General features: G+C 46.4%; 3 protein-coding genes; 1 reads left to right on the top strand and 2 right to left on the bottom strand.

Moving 5' to 3' along the window:
* Nucleotides 1-5,416: 5,416 nt before the first annotated feature.
* Nucleotides 5,417-8,796, bottom strand: GSTUM_00008828001 (uncharacterized protein; the record flags this gene model as incomplete). The annotated part of the gene is made up of 4 exons (XM_002840297.1): nucleotides 5,417-6,739; nucleotides 6,793-6,921; nucleotides 6,974-8,157; nucleotides 8,232-8,796. The coding sequence occupies 4 exons, from the start codon at nucleotides 8,794-8,796 to the stop codon at nucleotides 5,417-5,419; spliced, it is 3,201 nt and encodes a 1,066-aa protein (XP_002840343.1).
* Nucleotides 8,797-11,474: 2,678 nt separating this feature from the next.
* GSTUM_00008827001 (uncharacterized protein) lies at nucleotides 11,475-13,071 on the top strand. XM_002840296.2 has 4 exons: nucleotides 11,475-12,117; nucleotides 12,177-12,244; nucleotides 12,303-12,442; nucleotides 12,550-13,071. Exons 1-4 carry the CDS (start codon nucleotides 11,937-11,939, stop codon nucleotides 12,701-12,703), a joined length of 543 nt encoding a protein of 180 aa, XP_002840342.1. The 5' UTR covers nucleotides 11,475-11,936; the 3' UTR covers nucleotides 12,704-13,071.
* A 2,277-nt stretch (nucleotides 13,072-15,348) lies between these two features.
* GSTUM_00008825001 (uncharacterized protein) lies at nucleotides 15,349-16,553 on the bottom strand. XM_002840295.2 has 6 exons: nucleotides 16,450-16,553; nucleotides 16,304-16,365; nucleotides 15,878-16,257; nucleotides 15,735-15,818; nucleotides 15,606-15,653; nucleotides 15,349-15,538 (listed from the first exon to the last, which is right to left on the bottom strand). Exons 1-6 carry the CDS (start codon nucleotides 16,493-16,495, stop codon nucleotides 15,457-15,459), a joined length of 702 nt encoding a protein of 233 aa, XP_002840341.1. The 5' UTR covers nucleotides 16,496-16,553; the 3' UTR covers nucleotides 15,349-15,456.
* Nucleotides 16,554-19,555: the final 3,002 nt, after the last annotated feature.

Below are 19,555 nucleotides of genomic sequence, written 5' to 3'. Positions count from 1 at the left end.
CACCTAGTATTATTTGAGCTACAACAGAGGATGCTGAGAAAAGGCCATATTATCATCTTGATATTTGCGACTTAATACGAATGGAACTAGCAAAGCCAATCTTGGCTAGCAACCTTCAAGAACACAGGAAAGTGATTTATAAGGCTGTGAACACAGAGCAGATCAATCTAAAAAGACGTGTCTATCAGCAGCCATGGACAGGAGATAAATAGTGTTTAACACCAGAGCTACAATCACCAGTTTATACATTACCCCATAATCCACAATCTACACTCTGGTTCGGCAATATTCTTCTGTTTAATAAGTTGAAAAATGAACAAGTTTGGGGAATATTCTGTGGACAGCACAATGAGGTTCATGATGATAGTGTGATACGGATTCTACACTACTATCCACTGAAGTCTTTAAGTGATCACATTCTTGAATCGCATGATGAGAGTCATTTATTGAGTCAATACTCACACAATCTTCCAGCTAAGAATCTACTTGGACGTTATCATCCCACAAATCAGTATCCTCCTATGCCTGGTATGATTACAATAGTGGAATTACAGCATCATACCAGTGAAGATATATCTCATCATTCATATCTTCCGATATCACTCTAGCATCTCAACAGGCTATACTTAGTTAATCCAGTTCAATCCACTCATAATCAAGTAGATAGTTCACTACTAATTAGAGTAGTTAATATATTACTATGGTAAGATGGTCTGAGTGGTAATAGAAGCAAAAGGTAGAACCCACACAAGTGTACCTTATTATCATTTCCTAGACTACCAGTGGAGGTAAGAATTATAAATAGCCGCTACTAATAATATTAAATTACTAATCTCCTGATTTAGCTTAATCGTAGCCATTAGAGATACCGATTTGTCAGTGTTGCCAAAGATTCTGTTGGCATCAAGGTTTTATTCTTAATCATTGATAATATGAAGCAACTACATAATGGAATCATAGGATATAATGCTTCCAACAATTAGTATACTGTTTTAACTGGATCAGCTCTCATAGTTAAAGGTGATAATCCTGCAACCTCAGAATTGGCAAACCATTCTTAGAAAAGTAACTATCCCTGTCAGGTCTGTTTATATGATAAACGTCAAATAATGAATACTAACAATGATGCAAATTCTCAAAAGGGTTTAAAGCCTGAAGATTTTCGAAACTTGCATCAAATAATTTCAACTCTAATGGAATGAATTGTAGATCCAAGTATTAAACCACCTGCTATTAATGGCTTGAAGATCAGTAATGGTCTGAGTCTCTTATATCTATTGACTGGATTTTATCCCTTTCAAGACCAGCTATACAAATGCCCTCATACATGGCTTTTGGAGCCTTTAAAGAATATAATCCTGGCAGTACTTAATTGGTCACCAGCTAAGAAAATACGAGAACATTTGAAAGTATTTATCAATGCACTTAATTGGGAAGGCTTTGATGAACGACTTACAGGATGGCAAGTAGTACACTAGAGTGGGTCCTTTGTTGGAAAAGATTTTAAAATCTTAATTCAGGTTTTACCACTAATTTTGTTCTACTTCTTTGGAACAGAGACTTTAAACATTAACTATGCTGGCTTGGATCGTTCTCAAAATCCTAGTAATAATCAAGAAATATCAATTGTTCTTAAACTAGTTACTTTTATAGCTACTATAACCAAGTTGTTATATCAAGATTCTGTCCTTGACCTTGAAGCTTGGGCAAAAAACTTGGATTTTAATGCTCACCAGATGATTAAGCTTATCACAAGCTGGAGAGAAATAGTTATGGGTCCTAATCAAGGAAGTACAAGAAGATATCAGGCTTTAAAGGCTCCAATTGATCTACCAATAAAGCCAAAATACCACCTACTCTGTCATGCCAAGCTTTAGATTCAAAGATATGCCATTTTATCTAACTTACATGTAGAAACAGAGGAGAGTATAAATGCAGAAATCTGTTCAAGTCTGGAACATAGAAATCAACAAGCACCTAGTAAGGATCTTGCTTATCATTACGCTAGTGTCAAAGGATTATGATTTGTTACACAAGGTGGGATGTGGGTAGATATACAATCTGCATACTTACAAGTAGCAGGAGAAGCACTACAGATACTCTGTGCCAATTCAACAATGAAGGAACTTTTAGGAGTTCATTGTAACTCTTTGGTGCAAGATACTCACCTCATTGGACTATACTGCCCTGATAGTCTTCCAGTATATCAACAGAGAGTACTTGAGGATTGGTTATCAAGTTACTTACCAAACTGAATTTTATTAAGTAAACATAAAATATATGAGAGGGCAAGAATTCATGCATTTGTTCTTAAAGCAGGCACTTTATTTATCTTATTTAAGAACAAAATATATCAGGTAGCTAAGATCCTAAAGATTTTAGCTCAAGGCAGTTCAATCTTTCAGGTAGAAGAGTTAGAAGTAGTACTCTTGGAATGTTTTAAAGTGCGATACAAAAGCACTGTAATTGGAGATCTTGAGTGTTTATACCTCATCAAAGAAAAGTTTCATGTTATTGAAATGCATGAATATTTTCAATTAATCAATACACAGCATCTTTGTACAATGAATTGTGGAATGAGAAAGGGCAATAGTGTTTATCAAGTGGAGAGAGAGCATATTGAAGGGATGATTTGAACTCATGATAACTCAGATGTATTTCTGATTAATTTATTCAAGCTTTAACAATGTGGCTCTTATTTTAACAATGGTTTATTGCTATTTTTTTATGTCTATCCAATTTCCTTGAATTATATACCTACTGCTTTGACATAAATTTACAATTTCTCTCGACCTTGTATTACTATACTTTGTGGCTGTAACTTTTAAAATCAGAATAAAGTCAAGTCTGAAAACAGGTACTACTATCAGGTGATTTCAGATGATTTCAAGTCATCTGGTCTCAGATGATGAAATCATCTGATTATCCATGACAAAAACCTGTTTTGATATCAGATGTTGATGTCAGGTGTTGTAAGAAACAAAAGTTTTATCAGGCGATATAATCTGAGAAAATCCTTATCCTCTGATGGAACATGATACTGATCCAGGGGTGTACTATCATACGGGTGTCATAGTTACTCAGTCATTTTCTTTATGGCATTTGTGGCTCATCCCGGACTCAAGCATTGCGATACTAATTTTTTCCTTCTCCTTCCCAACACTGTAGACAGTTGGCAAATAAATTAACTAGGAAAGAAGCTTTAGCCTTCCTATAAACTGTAAAAAGGTCTAATCACCAGCAGATGTGAGCGAGGCGCTGGCACGTTGAAATAAGAAGTGGCTGGGGCGAACTATAGGCTTGCGTCAAAATTAGAGCCGTAAAAGACCTAGACTACTGGTACCAGGGGACTGAGATCTCAGCGGAGCCACTCTACTAAACCATGGATGGATTAACAGAGTAAGTTAGCCAAATAACGACAACCAGTTAATGAGATCCAGCAAGCTCAGCCTTCCCCAAGTTATTCCCCGCCCGGAATACAACTATCCTTACCCGGGAGCTCCGCCCCGGTCGGGGGGAGATCTGAGGATCCAATAAGTCCCCACTAGCCACAGCCACCCAAGGCGAGAATGGCCTATGATTGCCATCCCGAGACAAAACAAGGATACGATAAAACTCCCATTCGAACGCATCATACCAGTTCCCGATGGCTCCCCCCCAGATTGTTATCAGACCATACTCGAGCACACCACTGCACCTAAACCCCCATCAACTGCAGCGTTAATCCAAAGCACGATATCACACACTTCAAACCGCCACGAATCCAACATAACCAACCGCAATACCCTTTATATATAGCGTTCTACCCAAGGGCGAGGTGTTTATTAGTTATGATAGATTCAAGGAAGCCCGGAGAACAAGCATACCTCTTACTGTGATACTCCCCCCCCCCCAACCCCAGCAAGTATGATAACCAGCCATCCAAACGTTCCAGCCGGTCAAACCGCTAATGTATCGATGTTGAAATTTGCCATTTACTGCCGACTTCATGGTGGGGATCGTTTAAAGTTGTGTATGCCATGCTATTCTTTTTTTCTTTTCTTTTTGCAACGAAGTTGGCATGTCAAGCGAGTGATAGGAGGTGATTTTCCCAGTGCCGGGGTAGGTCGAGGACGGAGGCGGCGGGGAAGACCAGCGAGCCCGCGGGAGCATAATATCATAAGCAGGGTTATATCATAATATATCATCATACGGGCGATTGGCAAATTACGGCAAAACTGCGATTGGTGGCTGAGTGCTGCATTCCTAAAGTCCACTTATTTTTCTTTTTTCTTTTTTCTTTTTACAATGTCGTGATATATATAATTGCCTAGCTAGGAGGGATAGAAAGGTAAAAAGAGAGAAGAAAATAATAATTTTGTATCGAATCCAAGCAAGAAAAGAAAACATCAACAAGGATTTACTATTAGGAGGAGTTATCATACCGGTACATGATGACGAGATTCCGGCGTTGGATTGCCGGCTTTCGCAGCAGCATACGCAAGGCCAATCGTATCATACCGATTATGATAACTTTACGGCGAGCATTCACTTTCTGGCCGGGAAGGGTGGCCGTCTCGGACCGACATGGGACAAAGTGGCTGACGCCCTACGGCATATAATATCATACCTCCAAGCTCCAAAACTCAAACCCCGCCCAACAAATCTCACCGTATGACAAAATACTGTATATCATACCGCATTCATGAATTAACAACCTAAACTCCAAAACACCGCCCCTCCACTCACTCACTCACTCATTCACTCACTCACTACTCCTCACCCCAATCGCCAACACCAACAACTTCCCCCCTAACCCCGCCAATCCCGACCCCAACCCACGCAGCGCACCCCGCCAGCAAAGCCCCGACTCGTCCCTCCTCCCCGGCTTTGACAGAAATCACCACGACCGGGCCATCCTTTAGCGCCTCCTTGCGTGACGTGCCCCGTGCGACGCACTCGATCCGGCTGAAGGGTATGCCGTGCTTGTTCAGGAAGAGGACTATGCGATCGTAGAGGGCTCCCGTGAAGAATGGGGGCGGGGGGATGGCGTAGGAGGTGGTGGGTGGTGGGGTCGTTTTTATCATGGCTTTGTTGTTTGGGGAGAGGGAGAAAGGAGGGTCATGGAGGGACGGAGTTGCACCTGCTCAGGTACTTGTATCATGGCCCGCATAACACGCCGTGGAGCTGCACAGTATGCGCGTTCGCTTGTATCACATTGCACTATACGAGCATGAGATGTGATAATGGTTAAATAGCAGATGTATTTCAAAATGCGAAAAGAATGCAAGATATAGCTTTCCAGGAAAAAGGGGGCACGAAGAATAGTGAAAAAAAAGTATACCCAGCAAATGCGCCTGCCAACCTAGAACAACACCACTATTCGACCATAATACAATTACCAAAGAAAGTGCCAGCGAGCATAAAGGAAAGCAATCTACTCATCGTCACTACAAACGGCCCTCTTCCCCCTCTTCGCGCGGTTAAAGGTGGCTTTGGGCACAGGTGTGGGCACAGGTTTCCCTCTCAGGTTCTTTGGCAGCCGGTTGACCGTTTTCTTCGGCGGGAGCATGATTGTCTTCTTGGGAGCCCACTTCCCCAGCATCCGCCCAACGTCTAGAAAACCTTCGCCTTCCTCCTCGCCGTCATCGTCCTCCGGTATGATTGTCTTCTTGGGAGCCCACTTCTCCAGCATCTGTCCAACGTCTAGAAAATCTTCGCCTTCCTCCTCGCCGTCCTCATCCCCCGAAGTGCCTGTAGCGAACTTTCTCCGCCTCTTGGGAACTCCGACGTCGCTGTCGGTGTCACTAGAGATGGAGTCCGCGTCCGAGGCCATGCGTACGTCGTCGTCGTCCTCCCGAGAACTAACTAGATCGATCATTGGCGGTGCGTCGGCCATTTCCACGTCTGGCGGGGAGGTGCTCCCTCGTTTTCGCTTGGGTACAAACGTTTGCCTCGGTTTCGGGGCGTTGCCGGGGCGCTCAGAAAGACCTGGCTTGTTCCTTGGCACCACCGGTTTAAAGGCTTTTGTTAGGTGCTTCCTCGCCGGTTCTGGGGGCGGGGCTGCGAGGGCCATATCAAGGTTGGATTTGTATTTCTGTATTACTTCCTCGTCCATATCGTGCATCCTTTGTAAAGCTCTCGCCGTGGATATAGTGGCGCGACCGTGTTGGACATGGTGAGTTTTCGTGAGAGTTCTCTGGCGCCCCGGGAATGCGTCCGCTCGAGGTGGGTTGACAACCAGGACTCCGTCGTCGACGCCGCTCCAGTCTGTTTGGTATGTTCTTTGGAGCTTCTTCTCTTCGCTTCTGGTCAATAGGCCGGTTTCCGGATCAAGGATGTCCGGCGCTGGAGACTCCTTCTCAACAGGTGTATCATCTTCCTCATCCTCCTGATCAGACTCCTTTCCTATCCTAGACGCCCTCACGAAGCCGGTTTTGACCCCATCGGGCATGAGAAACTTTTTTGTAACCTTAGTCTGCTTCCCCTTCCCTTTTAACTTCCGCTTTGGAGGCTCGGGTTGGGTATTCTCGGCAGGTATCTCAATGACCTTTCTATCAACCACACACTCAATATCCCTCGGTACAATACGTGGTGATAAATCATGATGGTAGTTGAATCGTTTTCCGGACTCAATCTCGCCTTGAATGAATTCGTGATCCCTCGTTGCCCTTTTGAAATTATCTTCTTCCTTGCCCTGGGTGAGGAGGATATGGACGTGACCATCCCGTTTACGACCTGTTCTTCCCATCCGTTGAAGCTTTGCTTATCCTTAGTAACCGATCAAAAATGCGAGAGAAGACACCAATTTACCAGTCGAATTGAGGACCCTTGTTGATCATAGCAAATGATCATATCAACTTCCCCAATATCCAAGCCTTCTTCTCCAATACTGGTGGCTACTATGACATTGTAAATTCCCACTTGAAAGTCTTTAATCACCTAACCCCAAAGTCAGTTCCATCAACCTCCGCGAGGTCAAAGTATTAGCTACCTCTATCTGGTCCTTCTGTTTCATCCCTTCGACCCCCTTCCCATCTGCCTGCCCAACAAAGATATGCGGCTTGACAATAGGTTGGTGCTTGCTCAGAACTCGTACGATCTCTTCGGCACTGCTCCGATAACTCGTAAAGATCATGATTCTAGTCTCCCTTTTGGTCTCCGCATCCTCAGCATCGAAAAAATGCTTCAGCACAACGGACGCCAGATAGTCAAGCTTGGGATGCCCAGAGTATTCCTTATTCGAAACAAGCTCTTGGCACTTCCCCATGACCTTGCGGAAGTTCTCGTCATTTATTATGCCCTTTTTAGTCTTACCCCCTTTAGGGTTGGAAAAAACTTCTGCCTGTACCTCAGACAGTTTGTTGAAAAACACCCGAACTCCGTGCTCCGTCAAGAAATGCAAAGGAAGTGCTAGAGATGACAGCGTAGAAAAGGCATTTAGCATCATTCCTTTTAAGGCTGGATTAGCATCTCTTCCCGCATTAGACGTCATCCACTCCCGGCCAGCTTGTTGAACGCCAAACATCGATATTGCTTTGATATCCGTTACCCTGTATGCCCTAGCATCATTTAGCTTTTTGAGTAGAGGTTCCAGGCACTTGCAGTACAAGTCACGCAGCTCAACCATTTCATCGGTGAGTTCAAAGACCTGGAGATGTTGGAACCTCTTGTAAACATACGGTCGAATATCAAGGGATTCCAAGTTCCTGATCTCCGTCCCTGCAATGCCGCAAGAGTCGATGACCGCCTGGACCTTATCAATCGTCGAACCAGGTGTAGCTGTTAGAGCTAAAACGCGGAAGCTGTTGTTCACCCTCCGCAAGAGCTTTACTACTTGAACATATGCGTAGTTACCAGTAGCTCTGTGGGCTTCGTCAATTACCAGACAGACGATTCTTTTTGCGTCACAAATCCCCCTTGCTATGTCGTTCTGCATCGTCTGTGGAGTAAGAAAGAAGACTCTCTTCTCTTCCCAATAGTCCCGACGCTGCTGAACACCGACGTTGCCAGTCATCTCTGCAGTTGCACTCCTGGGTATCCCAACGATGTTGAAACAAGCATCAATCTGCTGCGCCACTAGCGGCTTCGTAGGCGCCAAAAAGGCAATCTGACCCTCAGGCGCCCAGCGGAAAAAATTAAGTATGACCGTTGCCGCAATCAATGTTTTACCAAGACCTAGAGGAAACCAACCAGTCAGCCTCCTCCAAAGCAGGAGAAAGAGCCTTAGGCAGCAAGATGAGGGGACAAACCCGTTGGGAGTGCCACCAGCACATTGGAGAAAAGCGCTCTGGAGACAATGGAATACTGGTAATCTCGATGAGGAATGTTTGCTGGGTAAATCCACGTCTTTGCCGCTTCTCTGTCAATCTTGTGATGTGTTGGCGGTTCCTGCGTACTCACAAGAGGCCAACTACGCAGAACCGGGGTAGACGAAGGTTGACTGCCATTCTCCTCGACAATACCTCCGAACAGCGTACTCTGTCGAAAGCCCCCGCTAGAAGAACGAACGAGCGAGGTACGTGCCACCGGTGCTGTTCTAATGACCCTCGGCGGGTCCCGGAATTCATCGTCAGAGTTGTCAAAATCACCGTCGAGGAACAAGGGAGCATCGCTGGTGCCACCTGCGGCCGGATTGCTCTGCTTCCGCTGCGGGGAAGCCACCGGTAGTGAAGCTAGAGGAGGAGGACGAGAAACAGGAATAGACGAACTAGACGAGGTAATCGCTTGCTCTTTCTCCACTTGATTTGCAGCTGCTATCAGTGCCTCTTCATCGACATCTCCCCAGTCCTCGCTTCCAAACTCATCGTCCGACATTGCAGCAAAAGTTTCAACGCGGAAGCAAAAGTTGGGGAGACGCGTTTTGCCCCCCAGACAATGAATCACGCGTGTTAGTAAGCAGGGTGTAGGCCTTGGCAGCAACGGCCTCAGGCCCACAATTTTGAAGTCAGAGCACTTCCGTGGCAGAGTCTGTGAGCAAAACCGGAGGGGTTGACTCCTATGGCATGCGCAAGCGATAAAGTTCGATGGGGAATACCGGTACGGTACGGCACCGATATCGCAGCCGAGTACGGGAAGCCTGAGCATTACAGTAAGGTATCGTATCCATCGAATTTCCGTTGGAGGACTCCCCTTAGGAATTTAGAAGACCTAGATGACAGACCATAAGCCAAACCTCTACCTACTCGAGTACAAGTAGACCGCCGAGTATTGCCCAGCACCTTGCCAAACGGCGGGAACAAAGTTCACGGAGAGGATTCCCGGCGCACTAAGGGTTACCCGGCCAGCCAACTCCGGGCGATGTTCGTTACTACTGCCGGATGGTTCCCTTCTCGTACCATAACACCAGTAAATCCAAGTAGGAAGCGATTCCTCATGGTAAGTATCGCACCATAGTGGTTTGTCAGTTCTCTCTGTTTTACTCGAGTATGTTGAGGAATAATGCCTAATGTCCAGCACTGCGGCCTTTGGGCTGATTGACCAATTGCATAAGTTACCGTCCCCCGGTTTCTGGGCGCCTCAAATCCGAACCAAGGGGGAATTGGGGCAGTTCTGATCCCAGATATGATATCATGTCTCCCGCAACAGAGTCATTCAGCATTTGGGTAGGAAAACGTTTATGCAAGTCTCTCGAGTTGGAGGACTTTGGTGTAACGCCCTTTTTAGGTACGAATCTGGCAGACCCACTCCAACTTGGCGCTCGGAAAACGCGCTCGCCCCTCAATATTATCCGACAGCCCAAAGGGTATATGACAAACGGGTCCCAAATTCAACCAAAGCCAATCCCCCACCTCCGCTGTCGCGCAGTGGAACAGACAAGTAGACTACTAGTACCGATACAGCACCTTGGACCACAAGCACAGTACGGTAACTCACGACCCCACAACACAATACAGCAGTATCGTGCCATACTCGAACTCAAACTTACTTGCAGTACCGGTATCAGGAAGACGAGAACAGCACGGGACACCGAGAATCGGGCTATATAGCTACCGTATGTCGTGCTGCCGCACGCTATCTGAGTTGCCGACGCACTGAAACGCGACAACACTAATACTTGTACTGTGCTCGTACGCACGCTCCCGGTAGTCCAAAACAACATGTGCTCCAGGACACTGGGCACCAGACAAAGGATGAAGGCAACAAATCAATTGCGAGGACGTAGAGTCGGACAGTGCCCAAGGTTTCGAGATAAAACGTTGATGAGAGTGGGTTGTTGTACTGTACTCGTATTTTAGGCCTGTGGACTGAGAACGCCATCTGCCATATTGTCTGGGGGAACGTGCCAACACCGCCACTGAAGCTGCACTTCACCGGGCGTACTCGTACAATTTATTCCGTGTCATAACTTAAAACTTACGTCCACCCACTACCGTACGAGTACCCGTAGAGTGCAGGATGAGCAAAGTACTCGAGTACCGGCACTACACTGCACCTCAACCACCAACAGCCCAACCGGTACCGATTTCGCTGGACATCGTAGTCTAAAGCTATATCCGAAGGAAAAAACAACTTGCGAGGTGGGGGCTATGGAGGATGGGGGATGAGAGTGCTAGGACGTTGCAATTGTGTACAGTACCCTACCGGTACTCGAGTATCACCATCTTCCCTTTGTTTTGTCTCGGCTATGGGCTGAGTTTGCGGGTGGGCTCCAACGTCATGGCGCATTTACTCGTACTCGAGTATCTTCTGTTCGAGCTCCTGCGGCGATGGAAAGGTGAATCGCAGACAATTTGCTGGCATGATCATCTGTAATTCGCACTCATTGAGCGTAGACTACAGAGTATGCGGGCTAAGGGAGTATCATAGGGCAGTTGAAGAGGTGTTTGGTGTTTTTCCTCTTGTGGTTGCCACCCCTCCAACAATTTTGTTACTATATTTATATCCTTATTCTCCCCGAATATGCAGCAAAAACTCTCGCCTAGTCGCAAAGCATCATAGGACCTGAGAAATGATTATTTTCGGACCAACCACCCTTCACATCCCTGAGCTTTTTCCCAACTTCCACAGCCACCCACCTTCTCTTATGGTGGGACCAGATCCCCAAAAGACCCGTGTGGAGAAGCGAAAAAGAAAAAAAAGAATATCATATTATCATAGTACCGGTAAGAAAGTGAAAAACGTTTCGGTGGTGGTGGCAATTCGAAAATTAGAAAAAACCAAGGAGCATCCGCATCGGGTTGAAGTTACTGGGATTGGACCAGCACTCAAGCACGGTGCAACGATTGGAGGATCACCACCGTTGTTTACAAGAATGGCAAGTTTGGTGCCGTCCTTAGTCATGAAAATAGCGGAATTCCAGGGATGCCCTGCGATTCATAGTCGCACATCAGTCCGTGATTGGTGAAGTATCAAGTGATCTTTATTACCTACTCGGGTAGTGTGCTGTGCCATAAGTCAATGGTTGCCGGTAACCCCTTTCCACTTCAGAGTTGTCAACACCAGAGGGGGCCACTGGGATATGGTAGAGTACCGTACTCGAGTACACCCCCCCAAATTTCATAACATACTCAAGTATGAGCGATCAGACCGCAAGCGATGTTGTTATTGCCGTACTGTACCGGCACTCCAGAAATCAAAAGAGAGGAAAAAAGCCCTTGTTCGACTGTCCACACACCTTTTCCTTCCAATCACCCCTAGCGCCTGGATATCATACCCTACTTCCCTAGATTCTCCCGCCTACTTCGAGCACTCGTACTCTACCGTGCCCACACCCTCCCCCCCCCAAAAAAAAAAAAATTCTCTGCTGCATTTTTGTACTTAAGTCCCCTGCCACCCGTTCATTTGACCTCCTCGCCTTCTCCTCTCTTCTCCACACTCCAGTCACTTCTCACACTCGCTTCGTGATTATTCAAATTCTGTTGATTTTCACATTAATCTTCTAATCACCACCACCACACTCCTTCAGTCTATCTACCAAACAACAGTTTTTTCTTTCAACAAACACCTCAATCAAAATGAAGTTCTCTGCTATCATCCTCTCTCTTGGCTTCGCCGCTCTCGTTGCTGCTCAAGCTCGCAATTCTACTGCTCAATCTGCTCCCACTCCCACTCAGACCACCAGCTTTTCCCCTCAGATTGCCGCGTGCCTCGGCGCGTGCAAAGAGGACGATGTGACTTGCCGTGCTAAATGTTTGGGTATGTTTGCGTAGTCCATCATATGACCTCCTGCTGACTCGATCTCTTCTTTTTTCCAGGTAGTGCTGCTCCCAACGAGGCTGCTGTCAATGCCACCAACACTTGTATTGACAAGTGTCCCAAGGGAGTACGTTTTTGTCTCATTCACTCTATTGGGCCATACATATACTTACACAATGCAACAGGATGGAAGCGAAGCGGCCAACGATCAATACTCCAAGTGTGTAACTGGCTGCATCAACACAATCTACCTTTCCACTGCCACTCCTGCCCCAACTGGAGGCAGCGGGTCTGGGTCTGGGTCTGGGTCTGGGTCTGGATCAGGGTGAGTCTGATTTTCAGTTGTCTGTTGCCATTCATCCAGTCACTAACCTGGTTGACTTTCCTCGGGTGTGGCGCTGCCACAAGTGAGGCTCGTTCTTCACCTAATAGTGGAAATTCTGCGAACCCTACATCTGATGGTGGCCCCAGTGGCACCTCCTCCGGTTCTAGCTCTACTTCCTCACCCAATGCCGGCTCCTCGGTCAAGGTCGTTGGTTCTTTCCTCACCATCTTCGGAATAGCCGCTGGCGTCCTTGCTTTGTAAACAAACTGTCCCTAATGTCGATGCATTCCTGTTATCGATGTCTTGATCTCACCATTGGACGATAGAGAGGGTTCGTGTTGTGCGGTTAGGTTCGGGTTCTTTGGGCTGAATAGGTGGATTGATGCGTCTCAGGTTGTACGTTACCTGTATGCGCATTGAGACAGTTGAAGAGAAATACTGGTGATGCTTTACTTTATTAATTACTTGGGTCGGTTTAATGTGGTGTATCTGTGGTTTCCTCCCGGTTCGTTGTATGATCTTTTTTTTTTGTCGATATTTGGGGTATTTTTTGCAATACGCTACCCCTGGTGTTTACTTTTCTTTTTTTTTTTCTCGAATAAAAAAAAAAAAGGATATAATACCCGCCACCAGCTAGGTCTCCTCGTGATTATAACTAAAAGGGTCAATCCCCCCACCTAATGATAATATCATTGGATGCCTTCTGCAGCGTACAGTACACCATATAAAACCGAAGCCCTAAGAAAAGCCTCACCGGGTAACCCAAAACATCAAACAGAGCAGACCTATGCTTGTGTCACCATCCTGACAACTACCACCAACGAGAATACTGGTACCCACCCCCCCTAGGGCAATTTCTGCCACCACCATCACAAAACAGTAACACGAAATGACCACTTCACCTCCCTCCATTCTACCGGTATCCCTCCCCCCTTCTTTCTTTCTTTCCTTCGCCCCGGAGATTTGCTCTGTACGACAATCACTAGCGACCATACCTCTAGAGGCTAGTGGGGCCGAGATTTCCATACTCGAGTGAGATCCTGCGCACATGTATCTACTCGTACTCGAGTACCGTACAGCACTGCACCGTACTCGGGGTAAGGGGTAAAGTATTGGGACAAGCAAGCAGGGGTGGGAGGATTTTGGTGTGTATGAGAGTGAATCAGTGGCTGCGGAATCACGTAAACCCCTCCCCAGAAAGGGTTTTATCAATTCTTAACTTGCTAGACATTTTGCTTAATTAAGCCTCGTAAGATCTGAATTGAGTTTAAAAATGAAAAAAAACCTCTCGGAAATAGCCAAATGGAGTAATCATGTCCAGTTTTTTTTTTTTTTTTTTTTTTTTTACCCCTGCCCAGAAGCAACTGTACGGTATCTTACCGAGCCGTGGGGGGGGGAGGCCACTGAATTAGAGATTTTTTAAATTTTTTTTCTTCCCCTATCTATCTCAGAATTACCGGGTTCGTTCCTTCGTTATCGGGCTGCAGGAAATAATATATAATTTCTTCGTATAGTAGGTTGCATGTTCTATGTTTTTATTGTATGTTTTTGGTGAGTTGCGCGGTTGCTCACGGGGGCACGTGATTACTGTTTTTTTTGTGTTTCTTTCCGCATGGTTTTGTCGTGCAGGTGGGAGCAATGTTGCAATGAAGGGGGGGGGTGGATCAAAAAACGATCGAGGGGCTGGAACACGCTTTTTCGAACTGGGGCATTATAAGAAAGAACCCCTTCTAACAAAAACAATAAACAATGACATTTGAAGCAAGTTGAAAGTAAAGAAACAAATAAAATTATGACATTTGAAGCAGAAAATTCCTAAAACATCCCACAAATATTCTTTGGTAGATTCTTGGATAATTTACTCCTCTTTCACTGCTTCTGAGCAACGAATATTTCCTGCTGTTTTGCTTACTAAGATATTATAGAACCCCCCCCCTTCTATCCCAATTTTCAGAATCCCCAATTCAATCCCCCCCCTTCTAACTCCCCGAGTTCGATCACCGAAGGCCTTCTTTGCAACATTGCGGTGGAGTACAGTACAAGTAAATTACCCGTGTTAAAGTTAGATTGTCTAGCCCACGATATAGGTACTAGTACAAGTAGGTATGATACGAGTAGCAGGTGAGGTAAGGGTGTTATCGACAAAGTCTCACTTGCGAGTAAAATTCGCTCCTTGAAAGGCTATTCACTGTGGCCAGTTTTCCCAAATTACCGGTACGAAGTATCATGTGTGTGTGTGATTATTTATTTATTTATTTAAGAAGTGCGGTTGATCGAGGCGGAAGAATGGTGGATGATGTTCAATTACCGGTACTATGGTGGTTTTTTATTATTATTATTATCATCATTTTCCGTGTCGTGGAACTGGGTGGCTACGAGTAGGTCCGGAACTATGATAACCCATGTTAATACTGCCCGTACCGGGTTTGTCTGGGTGAATCCTCTGTTTCTGGGTCTCAAATTTATCATACAGTGTTGTATCATAGCTTTTTTTTTTCTTCACACCCTTATTACCGGTATTGTTGTTCTCAAAAGGTCGTCGCCAGTTTACCGGTCTTCCGACCTTCTCAAAAGGGAAGAAAAACGGAACTCCCGACGCCACAGTAGGGGGCTCAGATTGGCTTTCCAACTGAGGAGGGTATGCCAAGAACTCGTAGCTAAAAGGAAGGGAAATTAGTTGGGGGAAATTGCGTCCAGGAGGGAGAAAAAGGAGAGCGGCGGCCGGAAAGGGTAGTTAGGTTAGGTCAGGTTACGGCTTTGTGCTGACTTATGGTACAAGCAGGGTATGGTATGATATCATACTCGCACAGTACCGGTAATTGCAGGTGGCACCACGGGCAGAATTTGTGAATCATGGGAACGAGGGTTGTAGGCTCACGGTCATCTCGTGGGAATCTGCTGATGCATTGTAGTCAAGCATGCTTGCTGCTTCCTAGCTACCCTTCCTTCTATTGTCGCCATCACCCTTCCTCCGCGCTCACTCGTATTCCCAACTGATCCTCTAAATTGGAATTCTATTCAGCGACCGTGATCGGTCCCGCCGGGTCCATTCCCAACTTGACCATTTCTACGGCTAGTTGGAAGAGATAGTCCAAGCTTTTTAAAGCCGCCAGCAGCGCATCAGCAAGGCTGCCTCCATACCATAGTAGGTCACGATGCTCACCTTTCTGCCTGAGTCTTCGCTTTCCAGACGGTATCGCCCCAGACGTAGCTATGATTGAAAGCGCGATCAGTATGGAGGGTTGCTCGAGTGCGGTAAAGCTCGGGGAGAGATGAGATAGAGGTAACCTACACTCCATGCCTCCTAACCAAGACTGCGCAAGTATCCGGGTACTCGTCGATAGCTTTTCCGAGCCTTTCTGTCAAGTCCTCCTCGCTACCTTCATCAACTACCCCTCATCCTCATCCTCTCCCCCACCTAGGAGCCAAACTTACTGCGCAGTATTCTCAATAATCGGAATAACCAACTTATCAAAAAACCCATAATACCCTCCCGTTGACGGCCTCGGTATAGCCTTGATCTGTTCGACGTTTGCAATCGACCATGTACTTCCCTTCGACAACAGTGTGCACATCACGGCGGCCTGCGAGTGCGTATGTATGCACGCTCCCGCATTGCGCTTGGTAAACGACGCCATGAATAGCGGTGTGCAGGCTGAGGGCTTGAGAGAGGGGGGACGTCGGAGATAGGTTTTTGTGGGAAAGTCCATTACGAATATGTCCCGGGCGTTTATGCGCTCCTTTTGGACTCCCGAGGGGGCGAGGTAGACGTGGGATTCGTGGCGGATGGAGATGCCGCCGCCTGTGCCGGTTACCTGATATATTTAGTTTTAGAGTAGGAGAGGATAGGAGAGAGCATACCCAGCCTAGGCTGTAGAAGTTTTTGCATAGACTGCAGATTAAGTTTGCTGGATGGTTGGGGTCTGGTGGTGTTGAAGGTATCGCAGGTTAGTATGATAGGATAGGTGCTCTTCCATCACTTCCACTAGAGAGGAGGGAAAACCAACCCTCCGAAATGACCAATTCCTCACGGCTATTCCCCTGACTCATCATTCACGGTGTATTTTTAGGCAATGGGTTCTGTTGTAGTAATTGTTGTTTCCAAGAACTCATAAGGAGGGTGCGGAAGGAAAAAAGAGAAAAAAAGGCCCGACTTTCAAACCCCTCCCCTTGGTTGCCCCGCAATGCCCTACTTCTTAACCCTAAGCTAAAGCAAGTGAGGAGCACAGTATGATATCAAACATTGCATCCCTTGGGCCACCTGAGGCAGTAAAATTCCCAGTCCAGATCAGCCCAGCAGTGAGCTACTTCGGGTTATAAATCTGCGCCTTTTCAATGTTCAAGTGACTCAGCATCTCAGTACCGGTGAATCACAATACCGGTACCGTACCCGAATTCGCCCAAAACAAGTACTGGCGTGCTCAATGGCGAATATCATAGTTTTAGACCGGCCAAAGGATAATGTAGCACCTTGGTCTACTACTCGGCTCTTTACAAAGTGTCCAGACACTTTAGTATCACTAGTACCTGTTTTGATGCAGTTGCCCAAATACTCTATCATTCACGTTTTTGCCAGCAAAACACTGTTCGTCACCCGCCGGTTTTACGGAGCATCTGCCTGCTTCGGGTGGAGATGCAATCGGCTCGTTTTTCAGTGCCAGTTTTGTCGATGGACGCTAGGGTCGGTACCTTATATTGGCCCTTATCTGTTACTCTTAGTGTTTCGAGGGTGGTTCCTCTACTCGTACTTTCCCTTTTTTTTCTCCCCATTGAATTTTGTACAGTACGAGTACTAGTTATCATACCTGCGTTGCGATGCGGTGCGATAACTCAATTCCGGATTCGGTATTTTGAGTGAGATCTTGTGACGATTGACGTTTTGGGATTGATGCATCGGGGCGCAGCTGCGCCTCGATGCTTTGGAGAGATGAGGGGATGGATGGAGAGATGGCGATGGGGACGCCGGCACATGCGATAAAAAGACGTAGGGAAGTTTGAGTAGGCAACTTAGCCACGGTTCTTTGCCTTTGGAAAATGCATCGAGTACCGTACCGTGCTGTACTGTACGAGTATGAGTACTCGAGTAGAGGTTTTATTTCCCCGCATGAGGAGAAGAGGGGTAGAAGGGGGTGGTGCTTGGATTCGCGACTGAGAATCTGGCTCTCTGCTTCCGCAGTGCGTGGTCCGTCCTACCGAAAGAGGAGGGCCACATTATTTCGCGAGCTTGGGGATGACGTGGGTATTGTTGCTGTTGTAGCTAATTTTCTGAAAGGTATGATCAGGGCCAAGTTTGAAGTATTAGAGAGAACCGCTGGTGTTTACCAACATGGCATAAGTATCATAGTGGAGATTATCTATCGGTAGTCATGTGATTGCACTCGTTATGATATATTCTTTGAGGACACCCTAATGTCGGGACATGACGCCCGCTAGTACGGTACCCCGTTATGTCTCAAAGCTCAGCGAGCAACACGCAATATCCCGCTTTCAGTATCAGGAGCGCTCGACCGTTTTAATCCTAGCCAGGCAAGAAAGCACCGACTATCCGAGGGAACGTGTTTAGGAACCTCAGTAAGCAATTTTTGGTGGCTGTTTGGAACCTCCGGTTCCCAGCTCCCCAAAGGCATGCCGGCAACCAGGTGGGCACGGTGCGACCCCCATACCGTGCCGGTACTCGGGCACATTGGGCCTCCTGGCTACGACACTGGACTAGTACGTATCCCGACACCTATCCCCCGACGTTGATCCACAAGCCTACCTTACCGCCAAGCGCCAATATGAAGCCGGGGACCATGGCGGAACCGCTTTAGCATCTACGACGTTAGCCCAAGGTATGGTCCTAACTCTCTCAAGTGCGATGCCATTCTCATGAATATCATGAGTGCGAAACCCTGGACCACAATTGGCTGATTTTGTACACTCCTACATCCAGAGCGCCAGAGGACTTGATAGCAAAAAAGGTGTTCAAGTCAAGACAGGCTACATTGGCGGCGTCCACCGTAAGGCAATTGTCCCATTGCTGGTTGCTCACGGGGAGGAGGCGCGTTGGGAGGCACATTGAGCCCTCTCCATTGTTGGTGGCTCGTATCTATATACGAGTATATATATGTTTTAGGATAGGTAAGCTTTGAACACGTAAACTCGGTTGCCAAAGTACCGGCAGTCTAAGTGGTGTTTTAGGCGAGTGTGATCTTGGAGATCGCCAATGTCCTAGCGCATATACCACCGGCTACGTCTCATCTTTCCGATCTCAATACCTTCAGTATCATACCGACTTTTGTTTTGCGAGTGGAATTGTCGAGGTAGAGGACTACCAGTATGCGAATTGTCGAGCGAAATTGCTGTTTGATACAGACTCAGAGATCGTTCAGAAGCAAAATGGATTATGTAGCTCGGGAAGCAGGTAAGGCTGGTCAGAGAGGGGGAGGTATCTCTTTGGAAATTCGAACTTTTCTCGAAGCACACAATTTTTGCTCGCAATCTTGTCCACAACACCTTTGCAAACTCCCATGGCAAATTACTGTTCTTTATCAGACTCTGCCATCCTGCGCTGATGCCTTTTATGCTGCTTGGTCACAAGAACCTTCATATTTTATTGTAAACTTTATTGTTTATAGTCACAAGGATACCGGCGGTGTATCAGGTTTACTGCGCGCAAAAGGTCCCACCAACCCCTTTAAGGAATACCGCTACGAGTATGATACTCTGCCGATAGTAGAGTCTAGGAGATCCGGGTGCGGGGACAACACCTTGTAAAGGGTAGCCAAGGTGCCGTTTTCGGAAGCACCATCATTTTTAATCACTTGCTAGACAATTGCACTTTCGGGATCGTCTAAGGATGATTTTTTGGACAAAGGAGACGAAATCAAATGCTGGGCAATAGATTATGATGTATGATAAATAAAAATCTCACAAAAGAACTGGCTTAGGCTTTTGGGGTATCATAAATCTAATGACCGGAAAAGAAGACTTGCTTTTGGCAGGCTGAGTCATAAAATTGTGGATGATGGTGGGATATCTGAAAAAAACACTATGCTGCCAAGTGGAGGCTCTGTACTGTACAGTACTAGTACAGTGCTCGAGTATGGTCCTGCCGTGGAGAGTTCGGTACGA

This window comes from Tuber melanosporum (assembly GCF_000151645.1).
Source record: "Tuber melanosporum whole genome shotgun sequence assembly, scaffold_5, strain Mel28".
NCBI classification, from domain to species: domain Eukaryota; kingdom Fungi; phylum Ascomycota; class Pezizomycetes; order Pezizales; family Tuberaceae; genus Tuber; species Tuber melanosporum.
This window is presented reverse-complemented; position numbering and strand designations above follow the sequence as displayed.